At 40.4% G+C, this 22,839-nt stretch overlaps 1 protein-coding gene across 6 annotated transcripts in view; it reads left to right on the forward strand.

The window, feature by feature from the left end:
• The window catches only part of DNM3 (dynamin 3), a 181,285-nt gene that overhangs the window by 138,097 nt on the left and 20,349 nt on the right, over positions 1-22,839 (forward strand). For all 6 annotated transcript variants that reach the window (XM_076339776.1, XM_076339777.1, XM_076339778.1 and 3 more), the window contains one exon: positions 19,415-19,579. In XM_076339776.1, coding sequence (XP_076195891.1) covers positions 19,415-19,579 — 165 coding nt within the window. The remainder of the gene's footprint in view (positions 1-19,414; positions 19,580-22,839) is intronic.

Below are 22,839 nucleotides of genomic sequence, written 5' to 3' on the forward strand. Positions count from 1 at the left end.
TGGGATCCCACTAGGGAATTGCATGTATTTCTAGGGATCTGTGTCTAGAATAATCTGTGATTATTCCTTCCAAGTCTGGATCTCTTGACTGTAGACTACTTCACTCTCCCTTCGTAGACAGTGGGTCCTTGGAAGCAGAAGCTCAGCTGTGCCAGGTTCCTAGGTAATTGTCTATGGGCAACATGACAGTAAAGCAAGGGAACTCAAATTTACAATGGAGTACTTAAATACACATCTTTTCTATGGTAAGGCTCAGGAATGTTGCCATTCCATGAAAGATAAAAGGATGCAGCACTTCTCAGTGTGACCTGTTCCTCTTTTGTGCATTGCCGGGTTTTCAGGCAAAGTAATTCCTGCCTATGCTCTTTCTAGTTGAATCTTCCATTTTGGATGTTGGAATGGTTTACTTGGCCTAAAAGATGCTCCTGTTCTAAAGCAGTTACTTATATCTTACTTGCAGCTGCATTTTTTTTCTGTGCGAAGCCCTTGCTTCTTCAGTATTGGTGGCCTTTAGGCTGCTCTTTCATAGCTTTTTATAAAATATATTTCATTATATATAGAAGAATATTAAGCTATCTACCAGAGTTTACAGATAGTCACAAATACCTGAAAGATTGTCACAAATACCCTGTTCCTTCCAAATTCAACCGCCAACTGACAATGGAAAATTACAGTTCAAATATCAGTGATGCTACCTCTTTTGTTGCTGAGCATTTTGGTAAAAACACTGCTTTACTATGGTAACTCCACAATCCCTTGGGAATGACTCTTCAATGCTTCCAACCTTCAGTTTTTTTCTTGACAAGTTTCTGGCTATATCCTGGAAAATTTCTGGAGTCTGCTATGGATCTACAGCAGCTGAAAATACGGGGAGCAGCATAAACTAAAACACGTTATGTTCGGTATAAAAAGGAGTAACTTTGGGCAGGGGAGGTTTCCAGTGCAGATTAAAATGTCCGCATTCACACTTAACAAGCTAAAAACTCATTAGAGAGCGAGGTAAAATTACTAAGAAGTTGCTACAAAGTTTCCACTCTGTCCTGGACATCTGCAAAAACTAAACGGCTTTGCTACAGAACATACCCTCTGCTTGACACAGAATGCTTTTGTTAATATTCCTACCTGGAATCTCCAACAGTAGAGTTTTTTAGTCAGTCCAAGTTCAGGCGTCACGGTGTTCAGATCTGGTCATTTGTTTGGAAACCACTGTAATTTCTCTTATTTTTATGAACTTACTTTACTGAGTTTAAAGTCTCTTTGCTAGAAGATATGCTTAAAAACACACAACATGCTTCCAAAATGTTGTGCTAATTAAAAAAAAAAAAAAAAAAAGGAAAGAAAATGAAAGAAAAAACCCCCTCTTAGCCAAAGAAGTTATACATTGCAAGTTATATCCATCCCTTCTTTGGATAGAGTACTGTTTCTTGCACAGCCTGCTGTGTGTCTGATAACATATTCCAAAGAGGCTGTGCATGCAGCGAGCTTTTCATTCAGTTTCTTTGGGCGTAGTACAGCAGGATATTTGAATCCGTAACGTTTAGTTATAAAAGATGCAGAATGTATTGAAATCCAGGCATTTATATATCTTGAGAGTACGACTGCATGTAGTCAACAGAGAAGCACTCTCCAATGCTGTAACAAAAAGCATTCTTTTCACATTTCTTCCCAGTTTGCATTAGATATGTCATACAAGAGCTAGAATATGAGGCAGACTTTGCAAGCAGCCACGGCAGTTCTTACTGTTTTTTGGGTTTCCCAAAGAGAACTGTGCTCAGTAGGTTGTTCTGCTGCCAAAGGTTTTATCATGTGGACGAAGTATCGTAACGGAACAGACAACACCATCTTCATGTGTTTTTAGACATGTTATTTACTGGGGTTTCCCTGAAGAAAGCTTAGGGATTTTTTCCTTATGAGTCACTAACCAAGTGATTGTTTTTATATAAACTTTCCTTCAGCTGGTTAGAGTTGGAACACAGTGTCTTCTGCTCCTTCTGGGGTCTGACTTTTCTCTTAATTTCTTTTAATAGTTGTTCCTGCAGCCAACAGGATGGTTCGAACCTCATGGCCTTCCCCTGCACCCTCTCTGAGTTCCAGTCTTGAAAATCGCTGGTCTAGCCAGCAGAAGTGCTGGTGGCAATCACTATTTGTGTGTAATTCCACTTTTCAGCTTTCTACCTTGTGGTGCTTTTTCAACTCTGCACCTTACTTGCGGCTTAGGGAGAATGTGCTGTTGACATTAGCCAAACTGGAGTTTGCATGTGCTGAAGTTAAAACAAAAAGTTGATACTTGATTTCAGCGGCATAAAGGTTAAAATCTGTAAAGTACTGTGTTTCCATAATAGAAATCATTAAAGCTGGAGAGACACACGCCTTCTCTTACATACCCCTGAATCCTTTCCCACCCTCCTTCGGTGGCTGCAGCAGAGTCGTCTTTTGCCAGCGGAGTGGTGCAGAGTCACTTCTAATTACCTCCTTCCACTGCTTTTGATTTCAAGCCCAACTGATGGCGCCAGGGGCTGAACCACAGGGAGATCTCCAGGCAAGTCCTGCCTATGTCAGGCAGCCTTGCCAGGCAGATGCTATACAGCCCGCTGCACTTCCTTGCGGTGTTTTTTTTATTACATTTTAATTTTTTTAGCCTGAGACAGTAGCTATGTTAAAATCTAGTAACTCTGTAATGCGCTTGTACATGTGAAATTCAAGGTTATGGTCACCAACTTCTCTTCCGCTCCCTGACCTCACTTCAGATGTTTATACTCTGCTTGTATGTGTATGTAATTATATGTATGTGTGACTTCACAGGTAACGTATCCTGTATATACAGATTTGTTAAAATGCATGGCATTATTTTAAGCCAAGAAGTATGCAGAGTTCTTTGAGTCTTTTTCATAACCCAAGATTAGATTTCTTTATTTTTACAGGAACAGGAATGGTTTAGCTGGAATGAAAATGTTCATTCCACTGCATCATTAGCTACAGGCAATCTTCAGTTGAAGCCTAGCCCATTTTTCATGCTAAATCTCTAATAGTTTGACTATTAATCAACATGTAGGATGAATTTCTGGGGCTGAGAGAGCTTGTCTGCATGCCTGTAATTTAAGCTGAACTCTTTTTTTTTTTTTTTCCTTATGAAAGGAAGGTAGCCAGAAAATAAATTATATTTTAAAGAGTTCACCTCCTTCTCACCCCATTCTACCATTCCCCTTCTGATAAACACCCCAGAAGTTTTCACTAGACGGATACGGAGATTTAGCTGGAACAGCAGATCGTCAAATGTGTCATTTGATCCTCCAATAATTCTAAAGCAACCTTCTGTGAGATGAGACTATTCATTGACATGGTGATTGTCTCAGGTGTGATACTTAGTACCAAAGGTCCAGTCCAACTTGCTTTTATCAATTTAAATGTTAATTTTAGGGTCTCAGATAAAGTTTTTCCTTCCCTTCTCCATTACATGGAAGCTGTAACCAGCAGCCTACGTGATAACGGGAGCATCAAGATCTTTAGTCAGCTGTTCACCTGCCTTTTCAGCTGCCTGCTTTTCTCACACAAGGGTCACGCCCTCTTACCAAGTTGGATGAAGGCTTCTGGAAGGGTGACAGAAGGTGACAAGTCAACCCATGGGACCAGCTCACTGTACTGACCGTGACAGTTTCTGTTTGGCGGTCCTGCCCTTCAGATCTCTTCATGGCCAGGCCCCTCTCCTCCCTACATACAAGCCCATATAAGATGAAGATTCAGGGGACTGATCCTCCAGTTCAGAGGCAGGAATGGGAAAATTATGCTTGGAAGGGCAGGAATTGTTTCCTTACACTGCTTCTCTACTCTAGTCTGACCATGCTCCCTAAATCGCTCTGCACAGACCTGTGGAACATGCAGTAATTCTCCAGTCCCCAGTGAAGAAAGTGGTCAAACAACAGTCCCCATGCCCAGTGGCTTCTTAAGAAAAGTCTTTTCCAAAGGCCACGTTCCTCTTTTCCCAGGCCCAGTAAGCAGCAGAAGCAGCTTTGGGTCGATCAGTGTGTGCATGGGAGTTCTTGGAGACCACTAACCAAATATCTTCGCTCTTTCCTCCCAGATACACTCCCCAGCTTAATGGGAGAGCTGATGCAGAGCCCTTTCCAGCTTGGAGGCAGGGGAGTATGGTTTGGAACACAGACAAGGACCTTGTGGGGGAGGAAGGAAGAGAGCCATATAGTTCATATAAGATGCAGAGCTATTTCAATTTAACTGTCTAGGGCTCTCAAAGACTGCAGTGCTCTGCCCTGTGGAGGCTGAAAAGCAGTTTCAATGCTATTGTGATAAAATCCTCTTGTTCTGGCCATGCAGTTTCATTTGACTCTTAAGGAAATAGTGCAGCAACCCTGGAAACAAGGGAAATGTAAAGCGTTATCTTTCACCAGAAGGCACATAGCCTCCTCCATCAGTGATCCAGACAAGATTGCACCAGTACCGTACAAAACGGTGTTCCCTCTATTGAACCTGCATTGCTCGTAACAGAGACTACCAAATCATTTGGTCTTTTCACAGCCACATTATACCAGTGTCTCAGAATTATCTGATGCTTAGTTAGAGGTGTTTGGTGTTTCTTTTCCTTTGTTATTGCTAGCGGATGAGCTCCCGGTCCAACTGTCATTAGTCTGGCAGCATATAACTATTATTTTATCTTGTTTCTGTTTTTTCAGTCCTTGAAGTTATCCATGTCTTCCAGGACACTGTTCAATCCCCCATTCTGTTAACAGTACCTCACAATTTTGTGTTAATGGGCAGAAACAAATTTATCTGGCAAGTTCACGCTATTTTATTTCTGTAAGACTGATCCATCAGACACTTTGATGGTGAAATCCTTCAAGACTGCTAGTTCTTCTTCCCATGTTAACATTTATTTATGTTAGACACTTTTTTTACTGTACCATTCTTTCATTAATACTCATCTTTATAAACTTAATTGCCAGTCTCCTAAGGGTATCACTTTGCTGAACCAAAGATCTGTCAAGTTTCCCTTAGTCAGAAAATCAGTTAACTTATTGAGTCTGGCATGCTCTGCCATCTATCTATCTTTTTTTTTTTTTTTTTTTTTTAATTTTATTTGAAGTCTTTCTTTAGAAACATGTTCAAAAGCCTTGCATACAGTCATGGTTCGACTAGCAAGCCTGTACTTGCATCGCTTTTCTTCCCATTTTGTTGAGCGTGGGTGCTGCACTTGCTGTTCCACAGATCCAAGTACCATGCTGATACCTTCATACTGCAATTCTGCACCCACTCCATGGGCAGTAGCAGGAGCTGTTGCATTACTGGGAGCTGATGACTGGATATGGGTGTGTATCAATGATACTTTTAGGAGATTCTGCACAATGTATCTTTCTTTTCTGAGGGTAGCAATTTATTCCCTCACTGCTTCCCTTCAGATCTCCTGTCCTGGTTAGGAAAGAATGATAATGATATAGTAAGTTTTGTTTCACCTGAGACAGTTGGTACAAGAGTGCAAAAACTTTTGTCTGTGAAAGCTTGGTAGCCAAAATACTTTGCTCTGAGGAACCTGATGGAAATCATCTTGTCAAATAGCAAGTTTCAGGGCCAATGACTCAGGTTTTCCCCTGCTCTGGTCTGGCTGACAAGAAACTGCCCATGACAGCCATGAGGAGCTGAAAGCAGTAATTCACGCTCCTGCTGCACAGCATTTTCTCCTTTGATGTTATCAGTAAATTGCACCCCGAAATACAGCCTGCGATTCCAGACCACGATCTTCCCTCCGTGCTTCCTTTGCTGCTTGCCTGGCCACTGACTGATTTTCCTTTTTGGGGCTTTTCATTTTTATACTGGTTCAGTTCCCATTCCTCTTCCAACGCTTCCAAACGTGCAGTTGCGTTCCCTCAGGCTAGTTGATCTGTTAGTGCGTGTTTTGCATAAGCCTTCACTTTCTCCAACCACGGTCATTCGTGGTTCCAGTGAACCGTGGTTCCTGTGAACCATGGTTCACATCACTGTAGATTTTCTTGCCAATAACCATTGCCCCTGCACACACGCGTGGTATCTGTGTGTGGGTGTGAAGAATTACATGCATTTGTAGGCATCTGAATTTAAATTGTGCTAGTTTACGCTGAGGTATGTTTCTGTCTAATTGTAGAGAGTATTAGGCACAAATGAGAGTTGTTTAATGCAGAATATGTAATTATCAATTGAAAAATCTGCACCCTCTCAGATGCCTTGTCAACACTTCATGTCTGAAAATGTGTAGTATCCAGAAAACTGTGCTGTTAACCTTTTCTAGTCCATACTGAACATGTGAAAAATGAGTCCTTTTTTGTGTTTGCATGGGATCTTTGTGCACTGTGATTAATAGTCCACTAACAGTGTCCAATACAAGTTCAGTGCAATGTACAAAGTGCCTTTGATGCCAGACATTCTACAGTGCTGTGCAGAAACTAAAGCTAATAGTCGTAAGCCTGAGAGGACTGGAATGTTTTCAATTTACTTTTAAACAAATGACTTTATTGTGCCATTCTCACAGGGGAGTAAATTCCACAGCCTTAGTGCCACATTAGACAAAACTTTTTTACCTGCTGATTTCTGTTTATACTTGGAGAAAAGAAATTAACCTTGGTTAGGGATTGGGGGGAATAGGACAGGACTATTAAACTCAGTGGGAATTTTGCCAGGGGCTTTGCAGAGTGGGATGCAGGAGTACAGGATGTAGCTGAAGGATGATTTGTGGTGCAGAGCGGAGTTCAGGAATTCTGTGTGCCTGAAAATCAAACTCAGGAAGGGCACCTGTAGGAAAAGCTTTAAAATGGGTTTTGCCACTCCTGAAATGCAAATAAGCTGCTGTTGTACTCTGAGGAAATGCGGGTGGATATCAGGAGGAAGATTCCTAGTGACTGCAGTTGGAAATAAATAAGGCCCAACTCTTGAAAGGAACAAATCTCAAGTAAGTAATGGGCGTCTGTAGCCATGTAGGAATGATATCTCTTGACCTCAAGGAGAAAAAGTGCCTCTGAACTCACCACATTGCTATTGTAATGGCAAAGATTTTCAGACCAAGACAGGGCAGTTTTGAAGGAATAAGTCTTTAATGCTTATAGGATGGTCTAATACCATGGATTTGTACAAATGTAAAATACTTGCAAAATGCCTAAGTAAGGAACATGGATCCATTCAGCATTGCTCCAAGTGGGAGACTCTGTAATGCTAATAAGTGCACTGTAGTCTTCTGATAGGTATAATTCAGAACCCATTCCAGTAACTCCTTTTGATCAAAACGTGTACATTAATTACTAACAGAACCAAGAACACTGGATTATTTTTTTTAACTGCTCACTAGGCCTTTTTTCTTCTAAACCTTTTTTTACAAGGCTTTTGTTTTGTGCATGTTATATGGTTTTATTGCTTTATAAATCCATAAGCAATCAAGAAAAGGTTTGAGTTTTGTTTTGACTAATGTTTTTACTTTTACTTTGGCCATCTACAATTCATTAGTATTCTATGTTACACGACACTGCATGGAAATCTAAATGGAAAAGATGACAAGTTTAGGTGATGCTTAGATAAATGCAATTGCAGAAATTGGACAAATAAATCCACTCACCTGAAAATAGCTGCAGAGCCTTTTGTCTTCCTCTGATGTTTCTAAACACTGTCTGGTCTTTTCCAAAATAATAGCTCTCTTTTGCTCATCTCTGTGCAATGGCTTCCCATTACCTACTAACCTTACCTCAGTTACACAATGATCAATGTAAATGGTGCAAATAATTTTGCAGTGTCCTTAGAGCCCTAAAGCCTTTGCTGTCACTGACTGGTCCCCAAGAGGAGCTGTACCTTCCAGAGGAAGATACTAAAAAAGCTTTTGTAGACTGTCAAGAACAATAGGGAAAAGGGTCTGAAAGCTATTTCCATTTTGACTTGTAAGGCAGGGAAAGTCTGTCCTGTTTTTTTTCTCCTCACTTGCTAGCTTTTTCCCTTTTTCAAAAAAATGGTGTACGTTGATCATTACTGGAAAGAAACCAGTGTGTGTATAGCAGGCGACAGCTTTCACATAGCCAAATGCTGCCATAAGTCAAAACTGAGATCAGGAGTGTTACTCTGCAGTGCTGGGAAGCTCGTGGGGGCAAAGGCAGTGCCAGTTCCTTCCCAGGTGATGCCTGTATGTGGTTTATTTCCGTGAGCAGAACAATGATTTTGTTACAAATCTGGATTTTCTAAAAAGTCTAAGAGGTGTTTCAGGAGTTGTTGTAAAGCTTCTCTCCCTGCGGTGGGGAGGAAACCAAGTAGGAGAGGGCAGGACCACTTTTGTTTAAACCAGGCTGAATGTTACTGGGCAGCAGCTCTCCGTCCTGTCCCAGCAGCAGGTGCCCAGCTGCCCTCTTCAAATGGGAAACACGACTGTGGCAAGGGAATATCACCAGGGCCTGAGGCTGTATTAGCTTTCCAGACTGGGTAGAGTAAGGAGCAATTATGTGCTTTTGCCTAAGACTCCTCAAACTCTCTCTCTAACCCACTCGCTTCCTGCCCATCTGGAAAGGCAGGCCCCTCACTTACACAACATCTTGGGAAAAGAAAGGAGGAGGGAACACCCTGCGATGGAAGCATCTCATCGCCTTTGTCTCCCAAATGCCTCTCTACAGTAGGGATATAATCTGCGCTTAAAGGTGGCTCCCTGGGGGGCCCCAGTTTGGCAGGCAGACTGGTAGGGAACACATGCTCTGAAGCCAGAGGGTGTCTCAAATGAAATGGTATTTGAATCTCGCCATGCAGGTCTCAATAATCCATGAGTCTTAATATGGCCGTAAGGCTATAAATTCAGGGATTTTGACCGCAAAGTCTTTGAGCGTGTTTAAAAATAGCTCACCCATCCTCATTTTATCACTTCATATACTCTGACACAATTTTGGAACCTGCCTCCATCCCATCTAGCAGGGGAACACTATAATTAAGAATCAGTTTTGAAAGGCTGTTCTCTCTTAGCTTAAGGCAGAATAAGGCTTTATGTATTTTGCAGGAGATTATAAACAATTCATTGGCTAAAATTAGCAGTAAAAAGGGAGCCCCAGTTCTTTCCTGCGCTGTGGTTTGTACCACAAAGACTTAGTGTTTTTAAATTATGACAGAGCTCTCTAAAAACCTTGAAAGCATATTATGTATGTGTCACTTTGGCACAGTTAGGAATAGTCTCACCTCTAAGCCAGAAGGCCATGGGTTCAAGTTCCATGCCCGCCCTTGGATTTAGCTGTCTCACAGTAATTTTATTACAGAAAACATTTTAAAATAGAACCATAGGGGAAGAAGAGTGAAACTTTTGTATCTGTAACTGCACTGTGAGACATCCAGTCATTGGAACGATATGTTAAACCACTGCTCTTACTACCCAGCTTTGCTCAGCAGGCATAAACCCTCTAAAAAGACAGGGGCTAGCCCTAACGGTGTGGCAGTTTTCTCTCTTCTTGATAAAAACAGTTCTAATCCTTCGGAGTGTGTGTGTGTGAGCTACTGTTCCCTGTCTGAAAGAAGTTTGCATTTTCATCGTGCTGCCACAAGGATGGGGTTCCTTGATTGTATGTTGCTGTGCAAGAGCTGAAAAATGAGAGATGTCAAATGAGTCTTGACTTTACCTTTTGCTGCCAACCAGTAACAGAAGGCGGGGGGGGGGGGGGGGGGAGAAATCCTTTGAACTGAAAATGCCGTAGGTCATTTAAAAAGTCAATTTGCAAAAATATCCAGCTGAAGTGTGAGGTTAGGATTGTTTGTGGCAACAATAAAGCCAGGTGATCTTAACTGCAAGGGTAAACTCCATATTGTGTCTGCTTGGACCTCGGGGTAGTGTGCTAATTGCTGATGCCCTTTAACTTCCCCATAGAGAGGAGGTCAGAGTGACTTAAGATTTAAACTTTATAGTTTTATTTTGGTTTGTGCCAACAAGCATGTGGTCTTGTAACATGAAGTGTTTATGTTTGTTGCTTACAGGCATGTGTATTAACTTACCAGAATCTCACAGTCTCTTAAATACAATTTGCTTTTATTTTAGGGAGGAAAAAAAAAAATATTTTGTTTTCTACTGGTTCTGTAGAATACTTAGAAGGGTTTTGGCATATTTATACAAAATGGAAGCCATGTCATAAAGCAGCATAAATTCCATTTGGTCCAGGATTATGTGCAGCATAGTTGCTCACAACTCATTTCTTCCCCTGAAAATAATTTTACCCAATAATTTTCAATTTCTGTTCTTGTGACATGAATCTAAAATGCTCCTGGATGGATGATTTTCTTTTGTTTAGCAAAATTTGCTACACTTCAGTAAAGCTCTCGGTGTTTTCAAATTCTTCTTCTGATCTGTTTTGAGGCTTTTCTGCTACAGGAATGTTGCAGCTCAAGTTTTTGCTTGCAAAGTTAAAGGAGTTCTTAAATGGGGAGTATGGATGGTGGTGATCATTGATGCTCTACTGGGATAAGAGTTCCTGCCAGAATTTGTAGGCCACTGTCACTCTGCCTGATGGAGGGCTTATGGAAAACCCATTAATGTGTAAGAGAGCTTTGAATCTTAGGACCTGAATTATCAAATGAAATGTTTTGATGAGGACTCTGGCCAAGATATGTTTGGCATATGACTAACATCTGGGAAAGGTAGATTTATCTACATAAGATGCTGGTGGTTCTTGCATGTCCACTTGCTAAATTAGATTAAATACATTCCTGTTATTAATTTTTTTCAGATAAGCAATTACTGTGGGTGCTACAGAGACTATGAGAATTGGGGCAAGAGATGGGGGGATAATCCATCTTGTTGTGGCAGGAATGTTGGCCCGTTTAGTCACATCTGGGATGTGGGTGGGGTGGTCTGCGCAAGGCTTGAGTTGGTAATGGTCTGTCAAAAATAGGGGTAAAGGCGGAGCTAGCCAGCTAGCCTGTGAGGGGAGGTGTCCACAAGACAGATTTCTGTACTAAGATGTGGTCCATGCTGGGAGAAAAAGACTGAGAATCCTTCCCGTAGAGCCTGGCTTAGCAATATTGACTAATACGAGGCAAAGGGGAAAGGAAATAGTGCTGCTCCAGAGCACAGTGATCCAACTGTGTGAAATCAGTGTGGGTGCTATTAAAATGCCATCTTCCTCTCCCTTCCCCTTTCCTTCCTCCCTCCCTCCCGCTCTGCTGTCAGCCTGGCCGAGGAAAAGTCAAATAACGTACGACTGTGTTCCTTGGCATCACAACTGCAATTTCCCTTTAGGGGCTTCAAACTTGAGAATGGGAGGTTTTAAATCTTGCTGATTCGTGCTATTCCAGCAAGCATATGTGTGAGGAGAAAGAACAATGCCAGTTCGAAACAGAAATCACAAGTGAAAAATCATTGCTGCTAAATCAGGTGTTGCAGAAGCCAGTGGAAAAATCAGACGCTAAGAAAAGTAGGAAATTACTTTGTTTAGAGCTGGGAAGGTTAATGAGAATGAATTAGAAAGTGGTCTCTGTGTATTCAGCCCCTAAGGATTTGAGCAAAGTTAGAGGGATTTATTTACTGATTATCCAGACTATACAACTGGCAATAAGATTAAGTGAGGAATTTTGGAACATGCTGACATTTCTTATTTGCATCATTTACTATGGAGATCATTTGTCGGTACTGCACTGAGTTTCTGGTGAACCAGGGCTTAGTCTGGCCCAGCAGAGACAGATCTGGTACTTCTCATGGCTCGAAGGGATGTGGGGGTGAAAACAGTTTAACGTCCTCTTTTGCGTCTCGGAGAGGAAACATCAAGTTTGTCTAGGTGCTTATCAGAGAAGAATATTTTCCTAGACATCATTAATTATGGAAAAGAGTGCAGTTATAGGTGACACATTGCATTAGATCAGCTAAAAATAAAAGACAAGGCTGTAATTTATAGAGCCCCTGCATTGGACGCTGTACAGAGCTCCCCCACTACGAGGCCTCCTCCAAGTCTGTCCTTCCCAGCATGCACACAGATATGCACGCTGCCCTCCTCCTCCTGTATTCAAATTTCTTTAAACCAGGCTGGTAGGTACTGAAAAGTTACCATCTCAGCTGGCAGAAATGAAGGGGGACCATGGAGTAGGAGTTCAGTACAGGATCTAGGAAAAACAGAACTGTGATTTTTTTTGTTCTTTATTCTGGGTGCCTACCTCTGAAATGATCACATTTTGTGAGAAACATGCAACTCTTCTATATTATACACATAGACACATGAAGTCATAACCTATGCTTTAAACATGTGATCTTGGGCAATGGGTTTTCCAAGATTTGCCTTCACCAAGCCACTGTCCATGCACTGAGCATTTACTTGCCCCATTTTAATCTCGTAAAATAAGGCCATTCCTTGTCCCTAAAGGAATCCTTCAGCTGAGTCTTGTGCACTTTTGCTGGAATAAGGAAATTTTGTTAGTGACCCTCTCTTGCATCATTACTGCTAAGTAAAAGTCCTCAATAGTGATCAGTTCTGCCAACGTTTCTTCTAAGAATGGTTTTGGTAAGGAGGTAAATAACAGAGATGAAAGGCAAGGTGTTATTTCAGTCTTCGCGATGACTCTTAATACTTCTCTGATCAGCATCATGGATGACTAATTCTCCTGCTTTCTATTTTCATTGTCTTTGGTAGAAGCTCCAAGACTTCTATTTGTTTTCCTTCTTAGGGGAACTGCATACCCCAGCCAGTAGCTTTAATCCTCAGATGTCTGGTTGATGCCTCCACCCATTGATTACCTCCTTTCACAGCAAATGATCCTGTTCCCCTCACAATTAATGTCCACTGCTGGATCAGGCTGTTGTCTCTGGGAATGTGTTTCATGCATTTGGTAACAAACGCACAGTAAATTTCAGCCTGAACATCTTGGGGGGCTAATCATCACACTTCAAGTCTTCATCATCATGACTTGAATTCCACGGTAACTGACCACTATTTGAGACTTCCCAATATCCATTGACCTCCTTCTATACTGAAATAATGGCAAACATCACTCCAATAGTATCTCACATCCTAGATTTTTTTTCTAATGTGCTCTTATAAATATGGGGCACTTTATGTGTTGTTATGACAAGGAAATTCTTTGACTGAAAAGTTTGCAAATTCCAAAGTAGTATTTGTTTTATAAACAAGGGTGCTGTTTTCTTTATGCCAGCCTCTTTCTGCCTTTGCTTGTCCAGCAGTCTGTTCTGAAAGTCATGAAGCAGCTGTTGGCCCCGAATCAAAACCTGCAGCGCAGGGAGGGTTATGTAAAAGTCCTTTGTGTGAGAGATGTACATGGCACCAAATGGTGAAATTGGAGTACAGATCCTTTGAGGGGAGATAGCTGTTCATGGCAATGTTTTATTTTTTACTTGATTTTTGCATAGAACAAAGAGAAAAAGAGAAAAGTAGAAGATACTGTCTTTTTTTTTTTTTTTAATTTTCAGAAACACCTTTTCTTGTTGCAGTGTTGTGGGCTCGTAATTTCATGCTGCTTTGCACCCAGTATCACCCCCTGGATGGAAGGGCTGCAAGAGGTTGTCTAGTTCTTTCCCCTGCCTCAAGGCAGCAGGATCTCTGTACCTAGGCCATTTCTGAGGGATGTTGGTCTAATATTTGGAGGAGATTCTGGAACTCTCCTAGTCCATCTATTTCTGTGCTTCACTGTTCTTACCATGTAACACTTTCCAAATATTTGTTTGACATCTTTTCCTATCCGCAAAGATACTCATCTGTCCCCTTCCGCAGGTGGTTTCTTTTGAACTCATCAGTCCCAACTGATCTTAGCTTTTCCTTTCAGGTAATATTTTACAAAGCCCTGAACATCATCATCAATGGTTTCCTCTGAACACTCTCAAAATGTGCCACAAATTTCTGGTAGTGTGATAACCAGAACTGGACGCACAATTCTTGTACTGATTTCATAATAGCAAGATGTTGTTGACTACTACTCTGTTTATATTGCACTATAGACACAGTTCCTTTTCTGCTGAACTGCTCCTTAAGTGGCTGTTCTCATGCTGTATGTTTATAACTGATTTATTCCTGCCCAAGTCAAATATTTTCTATTTGTAATGAATTTCATCTAGATTTTTAAGCTGTTTCTCCAGAACATTGTGAACTCTGGTCCTGTCATCTAAAGTACTCACACCCCCCTCCAGTTTCTTCTCATCTGTAAATGTAATAAACACAGGCTATAATCCACCATCCTGAGCGTTAAGGCATTAATAAGCACATTAAAAAATACAGCCCATATGAAAGTCCCCTTGATAGAGTTTTCCAGTGTGACAGTGAACCATTGACAGCTTTTCTATGGAAATGAGCATCCAACCAGTAACTGCAGGGAGAGCAGAATTCCATTAATGAAAATGTCACTTGAGATTGTCAAAAACCTTTACTGAAGTCTGAAATATGTGGCATCTAATGTTAATACCTTACCCATAAGATCTGAATCCCTGCTCTAAAAGGAGATCGGATTGATTTGACATGATTAGTTGTCAACCTGTTAAGAACTATAAGACAAAGTAACTCCAAATGTGTCAGAGTTCTGGTAATACATCATTCCTTTCTGTCTCATGGTTCCAAATCAGCTTCTTGACTGAAGAAGGCAGGGAGAGAGCCTACCGTAGGTTTCGAATGTTTAGGATCGTTAAAGCTATGTAAATATCTGGGGAGCAGTATGTGGATTCAGCAGAAGGTTTTAGCTAATGCTCTGTACTATACAATGTCTGTAACCACAAAGAAGAATCTAAGCAGGCGACTGTTTAAACTAATCCAGAGAGTTAAATACCTTTGAATCAAATTGAGCTAGGCTATATCTTTCTTCTGTGTGGGTATGAAGTGAGAGAGATCATGTGTGTGAGGGAAAGCCGGATCATAACCTCTGCTTAGAGCAGTTCAAGGCTGCTAATGAAAGCATAGTAGCTGAAAGGGGCAGCCTGTGGGTGGCTCAGTAAAGGCGACAGCAGTACAAACTCAGGAGATGCTGAAAGCATGGAAGAGAGTGGCAAAGTCACCCTCTGTGAGGGAAAAGGACAGCTTCCAAGCTACCCGGGAAATGTTCTTTTTGTGCTGCTTGCTTTGTTGTAAATACACAAAAGTAATGTATTGTCACTTACTTGTGGTTCCTTCCAGTAAGAAAACTTCACTGTGTGAAGCCATCATGTGGTTTTAGCAGTCCTCTGGCAAAAGGCACGCTATGTACAGCTGAGAGTATCTCAGCTAAATTATATATACAGCATCAAACTGCAATGGAGAGAGAATATCAAGAATCAGTTGTAAACATTTAGGAAAAAGCAGGGGCTTTTAGGACAACTGCAATGTGCTGAGTGTTGGTGCATTAAAGAAAAGCTTTACTTGGACAGGAATAGATAAAATAAATTATATGTTCAGCAGCTGTGAATTAAAACAAATACAATCTGGAGAGAATAATTAATTTTCAGGTGGTGGTTGTTGTTATGAACTTGCATCTGTAAATGAAAGATATGAAAGCAGCTTTTAAATGATTGGTTTCTCCCTGCAGCCATGGACTTATTTCTTAGCATACAGAGCATTGCTTTGCTGCTGCTTTGACTATTACCCTTTAGTCAGTCACCTTCCAGTCTGCGTCCTCTCAGTCATTTTTAATAGAATGCCTTTTTGATTACGGAAAATTGGTTGATACACTGCTCTAATGAAAATGCTAGACAAATGCTCCTTCTTGAAACTGACATCAGGAATGTTATACAAGACATTCTTAAATATGCTGGCAGCTGCCCTGAATGTAATGAAATCATGGAAATTAGAAGTATTGCGCTCTCTGTGTGGCCAGCTCAGGACTGTTTTCAGTATGTTACCATTTTTGCTGTGAATTTCAAAAGGAATCACTTTTCCTGAATTTTTCTTGGGACATTCTTCAACATGCTTATGATTCCCACAATCAGGAAAATTATCCTGATATTCTGAGGTACTATTCCTTTTTTTTTTTTTTTTTTTGGATTGCGCATAATTCCTCATGCCTACATCCCATTCTACCACACTAAGTCATTCCTCTTGCAGCAGAGAGTTTACAGTCTTCAGAAGACCAATAACTTTTCTGGTAGAAATGCATGTGTAGGGTGAAATCCTATTCCCGCTGCAGCCAGCAGTAAAATTCCCACAAACTTAAGTGGTTTGGATTTCACATGCAGTTTTTAGTCTTCTCTTGTATGACACTTTAGTTAATCCTTAATACATTCTTAGCACAGAAGGTATCTAAATGCAGGAAAGGTGGAAGAGTAGCAGTGATGCATACTTTGTGATCCACTAGCACCTTTCCATGTAAGGATCACAAAGCAGCTTATGAAAGACAGGTGAGACCTGCTGCAGAGCACAGGGAATGGATATTATTTTCATTTTTCTAAAGTGCAGGGAAAGTAGAAGGGAAGGACCTTATCTCTGTGGCAATGTATATGCGTATATAAATGAAAGTACCATCCTGGCTTCTCTTCATCCGTGTTTTTATTCACCTATTGCTTCCCTGCAGCTTTGATGTATTTTCATCAGATACTCTGAATTTGAGTTTTCCAAAATGAATCTAATTTTACCTGGTTTTTAGCGCTCTAGATTCTTCCATAGTTTCTTTGTTGGAGGCTTACAAAAGTTCCTAAAGTAATTGCAGTTGTGTTCGTTTGAAGTAATGATATTCCATTCCTGTCAACAATTAATAGCAGTATTAAGCAAGAGTCAACTGAACAAAAACTTAGCCCAGATTCATATGCTGTCGCTTAACACTTCTATTGGAACTAGCAAGTTCTGGCTTGAGGATGAGGAGCACTGAAAGGGGACTGTGGCTGCCTTGGTTGCTGGGAAAGAAGACACAGAAACCTGTTTCCAGCTTCTTCGTTCTCCTTTTCTGTTCAGCATGAATGTTCTGTTCAAGAGCGGTTGGAGAGATGTGAGGGTTTTCTTATGTATTCTGGTTTGGGTTTATTCATTGCAACGGACTTGCAAAAGCCTTTCTAGAATGCAGAGTGGCAGGGACTTGGGCTGAGGGGTGGCTTGCACTGAAGCTAGAGTCACCGTGGTGCTCAGTGAGAAAACCAGCTGTTTTGAAAGAATGACATGGAGATGGAATAGGGGGTCTACATCACTTCTGTCTTCTTGTGATGCCCAGCTTTACCAGGCAACCTTACTCTCAGATGCTGCTGTTGGCACATTCTTATAAAAGAAAGCCTGATAACGCTTGTAGGTGTACTGTAGAGCACAGAAATCTGTTAGAAGCAGATTTCCATGTGCATGATGCGATGCAAACAAGATGGTTTCTAGCATGAAAAGCCTTCAGTTGAGACATCAAATCATTAAGCATACTATGGCCAGAAGCTTTCATAATAAATTACTGTAAACTCATGAAAGATTGATCTTTTTTGATTTCAGAGAAAATAAATCAACAGTATGAAGTCAGCTCTATTACAGTTTCAAACAAGAGACGGACTCCTGAAGTATTATCCACTTTCTGTAAATATCACCTGTGAGCCTGTATATAAAAGGTTAAATGTTTGCAGACTATTACCCTTTGCCTTAAAGATCAGAGACAAATTACTATTTTTACTTTACATTCTCTTGATGAGGATAATGATAAACATCTGTCACTTTGCTGCTTAGCCAGCTAAGAATCTTATTGCAATCTGTAATTTAAACAGTGAAGGAAAAAAAAAAAAAAAAGAAAAGAAAAAAAAATACATGGACAAACTGCATTTTATATAGGCAGCAAAGAAGAAAAAGAGAATAGAAGTCAAATGCAGGGGAACTGGGAAGGGGGCATTTTCGGTCTGCAGTTACTTGGCTAAAATCTGTGGATATATGATAGATGTATGATTTTCCATTTATTTGGTATTTCACAGGGAAAAATTACGGTTAGTTTCTTTTCAGACAGGGAGACTAAGAAAAATACTCAATCTGCATACTGTGACTTTTTGGCATGTGCAGTTTATTAACAAAATTATTAAGGTTTATAGGGTAGTGTGTCTACTGGTGTTACAGAATTGAAAACACTATTTTCATCAAGAGCTCTTTCAGTGTCCTCCACAGTCCCAAGACTTTTAGGAAGCACTGCTAATTATTTTTAAAGTATAACTTAACAAATCACAACCATCACCGTTTCATTTAGACTGGACTGACCGAGCCATAGTTTACAAGGAGTAAATACGAAGTGGTCTACCTGCCAATGCTGCATGAGCAGAAGCAGACCCTCCATTAGGAGATGAAACTAGGAATCTCTTTTTGGCCCAGCAAGAATGGATTTCATGCAGGGAGAAGCCTCTTTGGTGACATGTTTGCATATCTAGCTCTAATGGTCTTTTGCTAATGGGTTAGCTACTGATTTCAACTGCTCCGGGAATCTGTAAAGCACTAGTGATGTGCAAATTTTAGCTAAATGCTGTATTGTAAATGGAGTTGTGCTGGCAGAGGTCTGGCTGGTATATAACTAGTTCTCGTTACTGGGTTATTCACTTCTTGCAAGTACTTCCTGTTTCTTCATGTTATGCTTCTAGGTACCAACAGAACAGGTTTAGATTTTATAGTTCATGCTAATAGGGCTTTGGTGGTCGTTTTCAGGGAGAAGTACTATATGTCAGAGTTTGGGGAAAGAACATTATTCTTTGTACTTTCCAGGTTGAAATTCCATTCTTTTGGCATCTTTGAGCCTGAGAAAGCAGTTTGATTTTCACCAAAAGGCTACTATTCTTATTTAAGGTTTTCTTATATTTATACAGGCGAGACCAAAGCAAAGTACATACCTTTTAGCTTCCAGTTAAAGTTTCTGGTATTTTCTTTAATTAGGTCAGCTGTTTACATACAAAGAAGTTTTTCCTGTCCAATGGAAGAGACCTATAATATATAATCCAGCCTATGTTATGCTGAGCATTGAGCACTGGAACCAATGATGCTTTTGCTGTTATCCTTCATAAATCCTTTGTTATATAGGTGCTATTCACATCTAACAAGTTTGAGGGTGAACTGCGGAATTTGTCACAACTGAGCCTTAAATAACAAGGATGTTTTTTACCCATAGGAGGGTAAAATTCAAAATCCAGACTTATGGTGCTGCTTTCTTGCATGGGTCAAGCTGGCTGAATCTGAATGGTACAAGATTTGATAATAAGTATTGCAGTAAGTGATCTGAGATAATTTCTTGGGATTTCATTTACCACCACGCATCTTTGTCTGAAAACTTTCTTTAATATAAAATTACAAATTTGTGTGGAAATATATAATGTACTTTGTGAAAAAGGTCTTGCATCTCATATTGCATTAACCTTTAAAGGTCCAAATTTCATGATGCTAAACACTAATGTTAAACAGGCCAGTACTTCATATTTTAACCTCCAGACATTCTTTGTATGAGGTATGTCACTGGATTACTACAGTTTAAGTCCAGGTTTTTTCCCCAATATATCTGCTGTTTCCTGCAGTCTGAAAGAATTGACTTTTCTTTTTTTTCTTCTGTGTAGACTGAAAATGATGAGAATGGTCAAGCAGACAATTTTTCAATGGACCCCCAGCTGGAGAGACAGGTGGAGACAATTCGAAATCTTGTGGACTCCTACATGTCTATTATCAACAAATGTATCCGAGATTTGATACCGAAAACAATCATGCATCTTATGATCAATAATGTAAGTAGCAGCCAGGATTCTAAATTATTTTAACATGTCTGTCAAATCTCTTACGCTCAAACACACCTCTTGAATATAGCAGCAACAACAGCATGTACTAAAGAGAACACGCTCCCAAAAATGTCACACTCTTAGACAAAATATTCCAGTCTTCTGTAGTAGTAGTAAGTTCTGCAGCCTTCTCAAAGGCTGGCACACTGCCTTGAGTGCTTACTCCAAAATGCTAAAGATTGAATTAATTTACAACTTAATCAGAATATAAGTTATTATATAAAGATAAATCAATGATTTTTTTTTTTTCTGTCTTGCTTTTGATAGAAAAAGGGAGTTGGGAGCTCCATCTAGGCAGTCTGTGAGAGCAGCAGAGCAGAGTTGTGCTTCCTTGATTTTCAATCTGTAGCCCTTTGTCATGCTTTTAAGCAAGCAGTTCTTATTTTATTTGGGTTTCTTTATATTTTCAGGTTACTGTTTTCGAGGAATAAATCTAGAAGCCTTGGACACTGTTGTTTAGATAAGCAGATGTGGTTGTTTGATTTATTGTGTGTGTCTTTTTTAGATCTGAAGATTATTTGGTTAAAGAAATGGCTTTGAGATACCATTGTTTTTCCATTGCACTAGGATGTCAGCCTTTGCTTCCTGGCAGAGTTCTGAATGGACCTTGTTGAAGACTAAGCTTAATATTAGTGCCAGTGCTGCCATATAAATTAATAATGGAGAGCATAGCTCCTGTTAGTTATGGGTAGCACCTTTTCTGTGAGGTCATCAAATCAATCAGTCTTTCCAAATACAATATGCTATAAGACAAATCTGGTTAGAAAGTAGCATTTACTTTTGACTCAGAGCCACCTCTAGTCTTCGTCTGACGGATTTCATTAGCCCTGTGGAATTTGTGTTGCATTTAGGAGTTAGGTGGTTGGACAGGAAATTTCAATGGGATTTCCTGGTACATATAATACGAGCAGAATTTTTGTATGAGGGCGAGAGATTTTCCATTAACTTCTTTAGGTTTAGGGGAGTCAGGCTTCAAATAATGCTCTAGTCATGGGTGAGCTTTCACAAAAGATGCATGGGAACAATGGAACTGCACTTTTTTTCCTGAAATCAGCCATGCTCTAGACTTTATAGGGCGAGCGTTCTCTCTGCTCTTTCCAGATCATAGCTAGCAACTTGTTGCAGCTGCACTGCACTGCACTGCAGGCAACTTCAGTGCCTTTTGAAAGAGCTGGTTTTTAGCTCTCATTTCATAAACTGCAGAGTTCGGTGAGCAGTTCCTTTTGAAATTTTACATTCAATTTTCTGCCACTCACCTCCTCATATGGAATAGTTTAAGGGTGCTTTACTCAGAAGTAGAATACTTTAAGATTTTGTACTTTCAATCTCATCAGCCGTTACATTGGTAAAGTCTGCCATGCTGGCTGACCATGGCACACAGAAACAGCATACTTACAACATCGTCTACCTTTCAATTGACCTCATAGCCCATAGCTGTGTTTGGGCCTGCTAGTGAGCTAAGACCTACACCTCAATCCTAGAATTTAAATTTGCGGCAAAAAATCAAAACGTTTTAAAGGACTGTGAAGAGTGAGACTAGAAACATTAATGCACTTGTTTCTGTGCAGCATAGGCAGTAAAATACCATATTAAAAACAATAGCTAAAATATCAATTTTAAAAAAATCAGTGCTATTAAAAAGAGAAGGAAATGCTTGAATTAAGACTGCTGAGCCATGCCAAAAGGTTGTGCAAAGACCTGGAAAGCAGTGGAGCTGTGATAGAAGGTGGGTCCTGTTAAGTAGTGTCTATGTTCCTTGGAGTCTTCAGAAGTCCAACCTATCTACCAGGAATTAAGTGAAAACACCCTCCCTCCTCCTTAATGACCATATTCTCTACTTTCTGCTGCCCCATCATGTTGCCTCCAAAACTCTGGAAACAAACTGATCCCAAGGAGTTTGTTTCCGTGACAATTGTAACCTCCCAAGTCCTCCTAAAACTTCCTTTCCACTTTGTGAGCCTGTAAATGAGCACTTATAATTCAAGGGAAGTATCGGATTCAAACTCAGTGTACAGAAAATAATTAGATGCTGTCCCTAAGCATATTTCGAGGCCTAAGCCTAGATTCTTGTATTCCAAATTTATCCCTTATTCTTCCCTTAGGGTGGATGTTGATTACCTTAAAAGAAAATGCATTTACCACACAGAACTGCATTGAGTTACCATTAGCAATTCAAACATGCACAAACAAAACACACATTTCAGAATTTGTGTTTCATGGTGCCTAAGTATCACAGATTATACAAGAGGGGTGGTCTTACAGTACACAGTGTATACTCCATAAGCAGTGCTGATATTAATCTCAGCTGAGTCAAAAAACTCTAAAGTACTTGTTACTACCAAACTTAAAGTTAAGGAATGGATTGTGTTTGCATTTGAGGCAGTTATGTATGTTGTAGTCTGCCCGCCGATGACTGAAGTTGCAAGCCCATCTTACCCCACTTTGGAGTGACAGGGCAGGCTTTGTGGCGTTGGCGTTTTGGATGCTTGCTATGGTTCAGCTTTGACCGCAGGTCTGATGTCTGTGAAGGAAAATGTTTTAAACCATTCCTGTGAGTCTTTCTGTTTTCTAGAAAGGAGCAAAGGCATGAGTAAGTGTCACTTTCCCTTCTTTTTCCAAGCTGGAGAAAGTGGCTATTGTGGAAGATCTTCCTCTGTCTAGTACAGTGCATCTGTTTGCAGAAGGAAGGAGGTTGATCCAAGAACTGTCCTTAATGCAGCAGTCTTCCCCTTCCAGAAGAGTTCAGGGAGTTACTTCAGTCTCCTGCTAGTGGCAGACAGGGATCTCTCATGATAATTGTCACAGGCTGATTTTTTTTTTTCAAACAGATACTTGTGGTTTAACAGTGCTTTTACAATCAGCTCTGGCCTTAATCTAATTTTAGGACTTCTGAAGTGATGCCATTAAAATGCTCATTTCATCGAGTAGAATGTGATGCTGTTTAACTATGATATCTGTTTTTAATGTGGAGTTTTTGGCAATCATGAGGAAAGTAGTGTACTCTGGCTCTTGATCAGTACCATCTACTGGAAAACAGCATGAGACTCATGGAAAATTTTCGCAGGCTTTGCTAAGAATTTGTGCATCTCCTGTCATACGTGAATGGGAAACGACAGTCAAGCCCAGGCAATACGGTTTTGTTTCCCTGTAAGGTCTGTCCTGGCCTTCTTTCCATTGCTAGGTGACCGTAAAGGGTCCCATGCCCATAC

Source organism: Aptenodytes patagonicus, chromosome 5 (assembly GCF_965638725.1).
Source record: "Aptenodytes patagonicus chromosome 5, bAptPat1.pri.cur, whole genome shotgun sequence".
Lineage (NCBI taxonomy): Eukaryota > Metazoa > Chordata > Aves > Sphenisciformes > Spheniscidae > Aptenodytes > Aptenodytes patagonicus.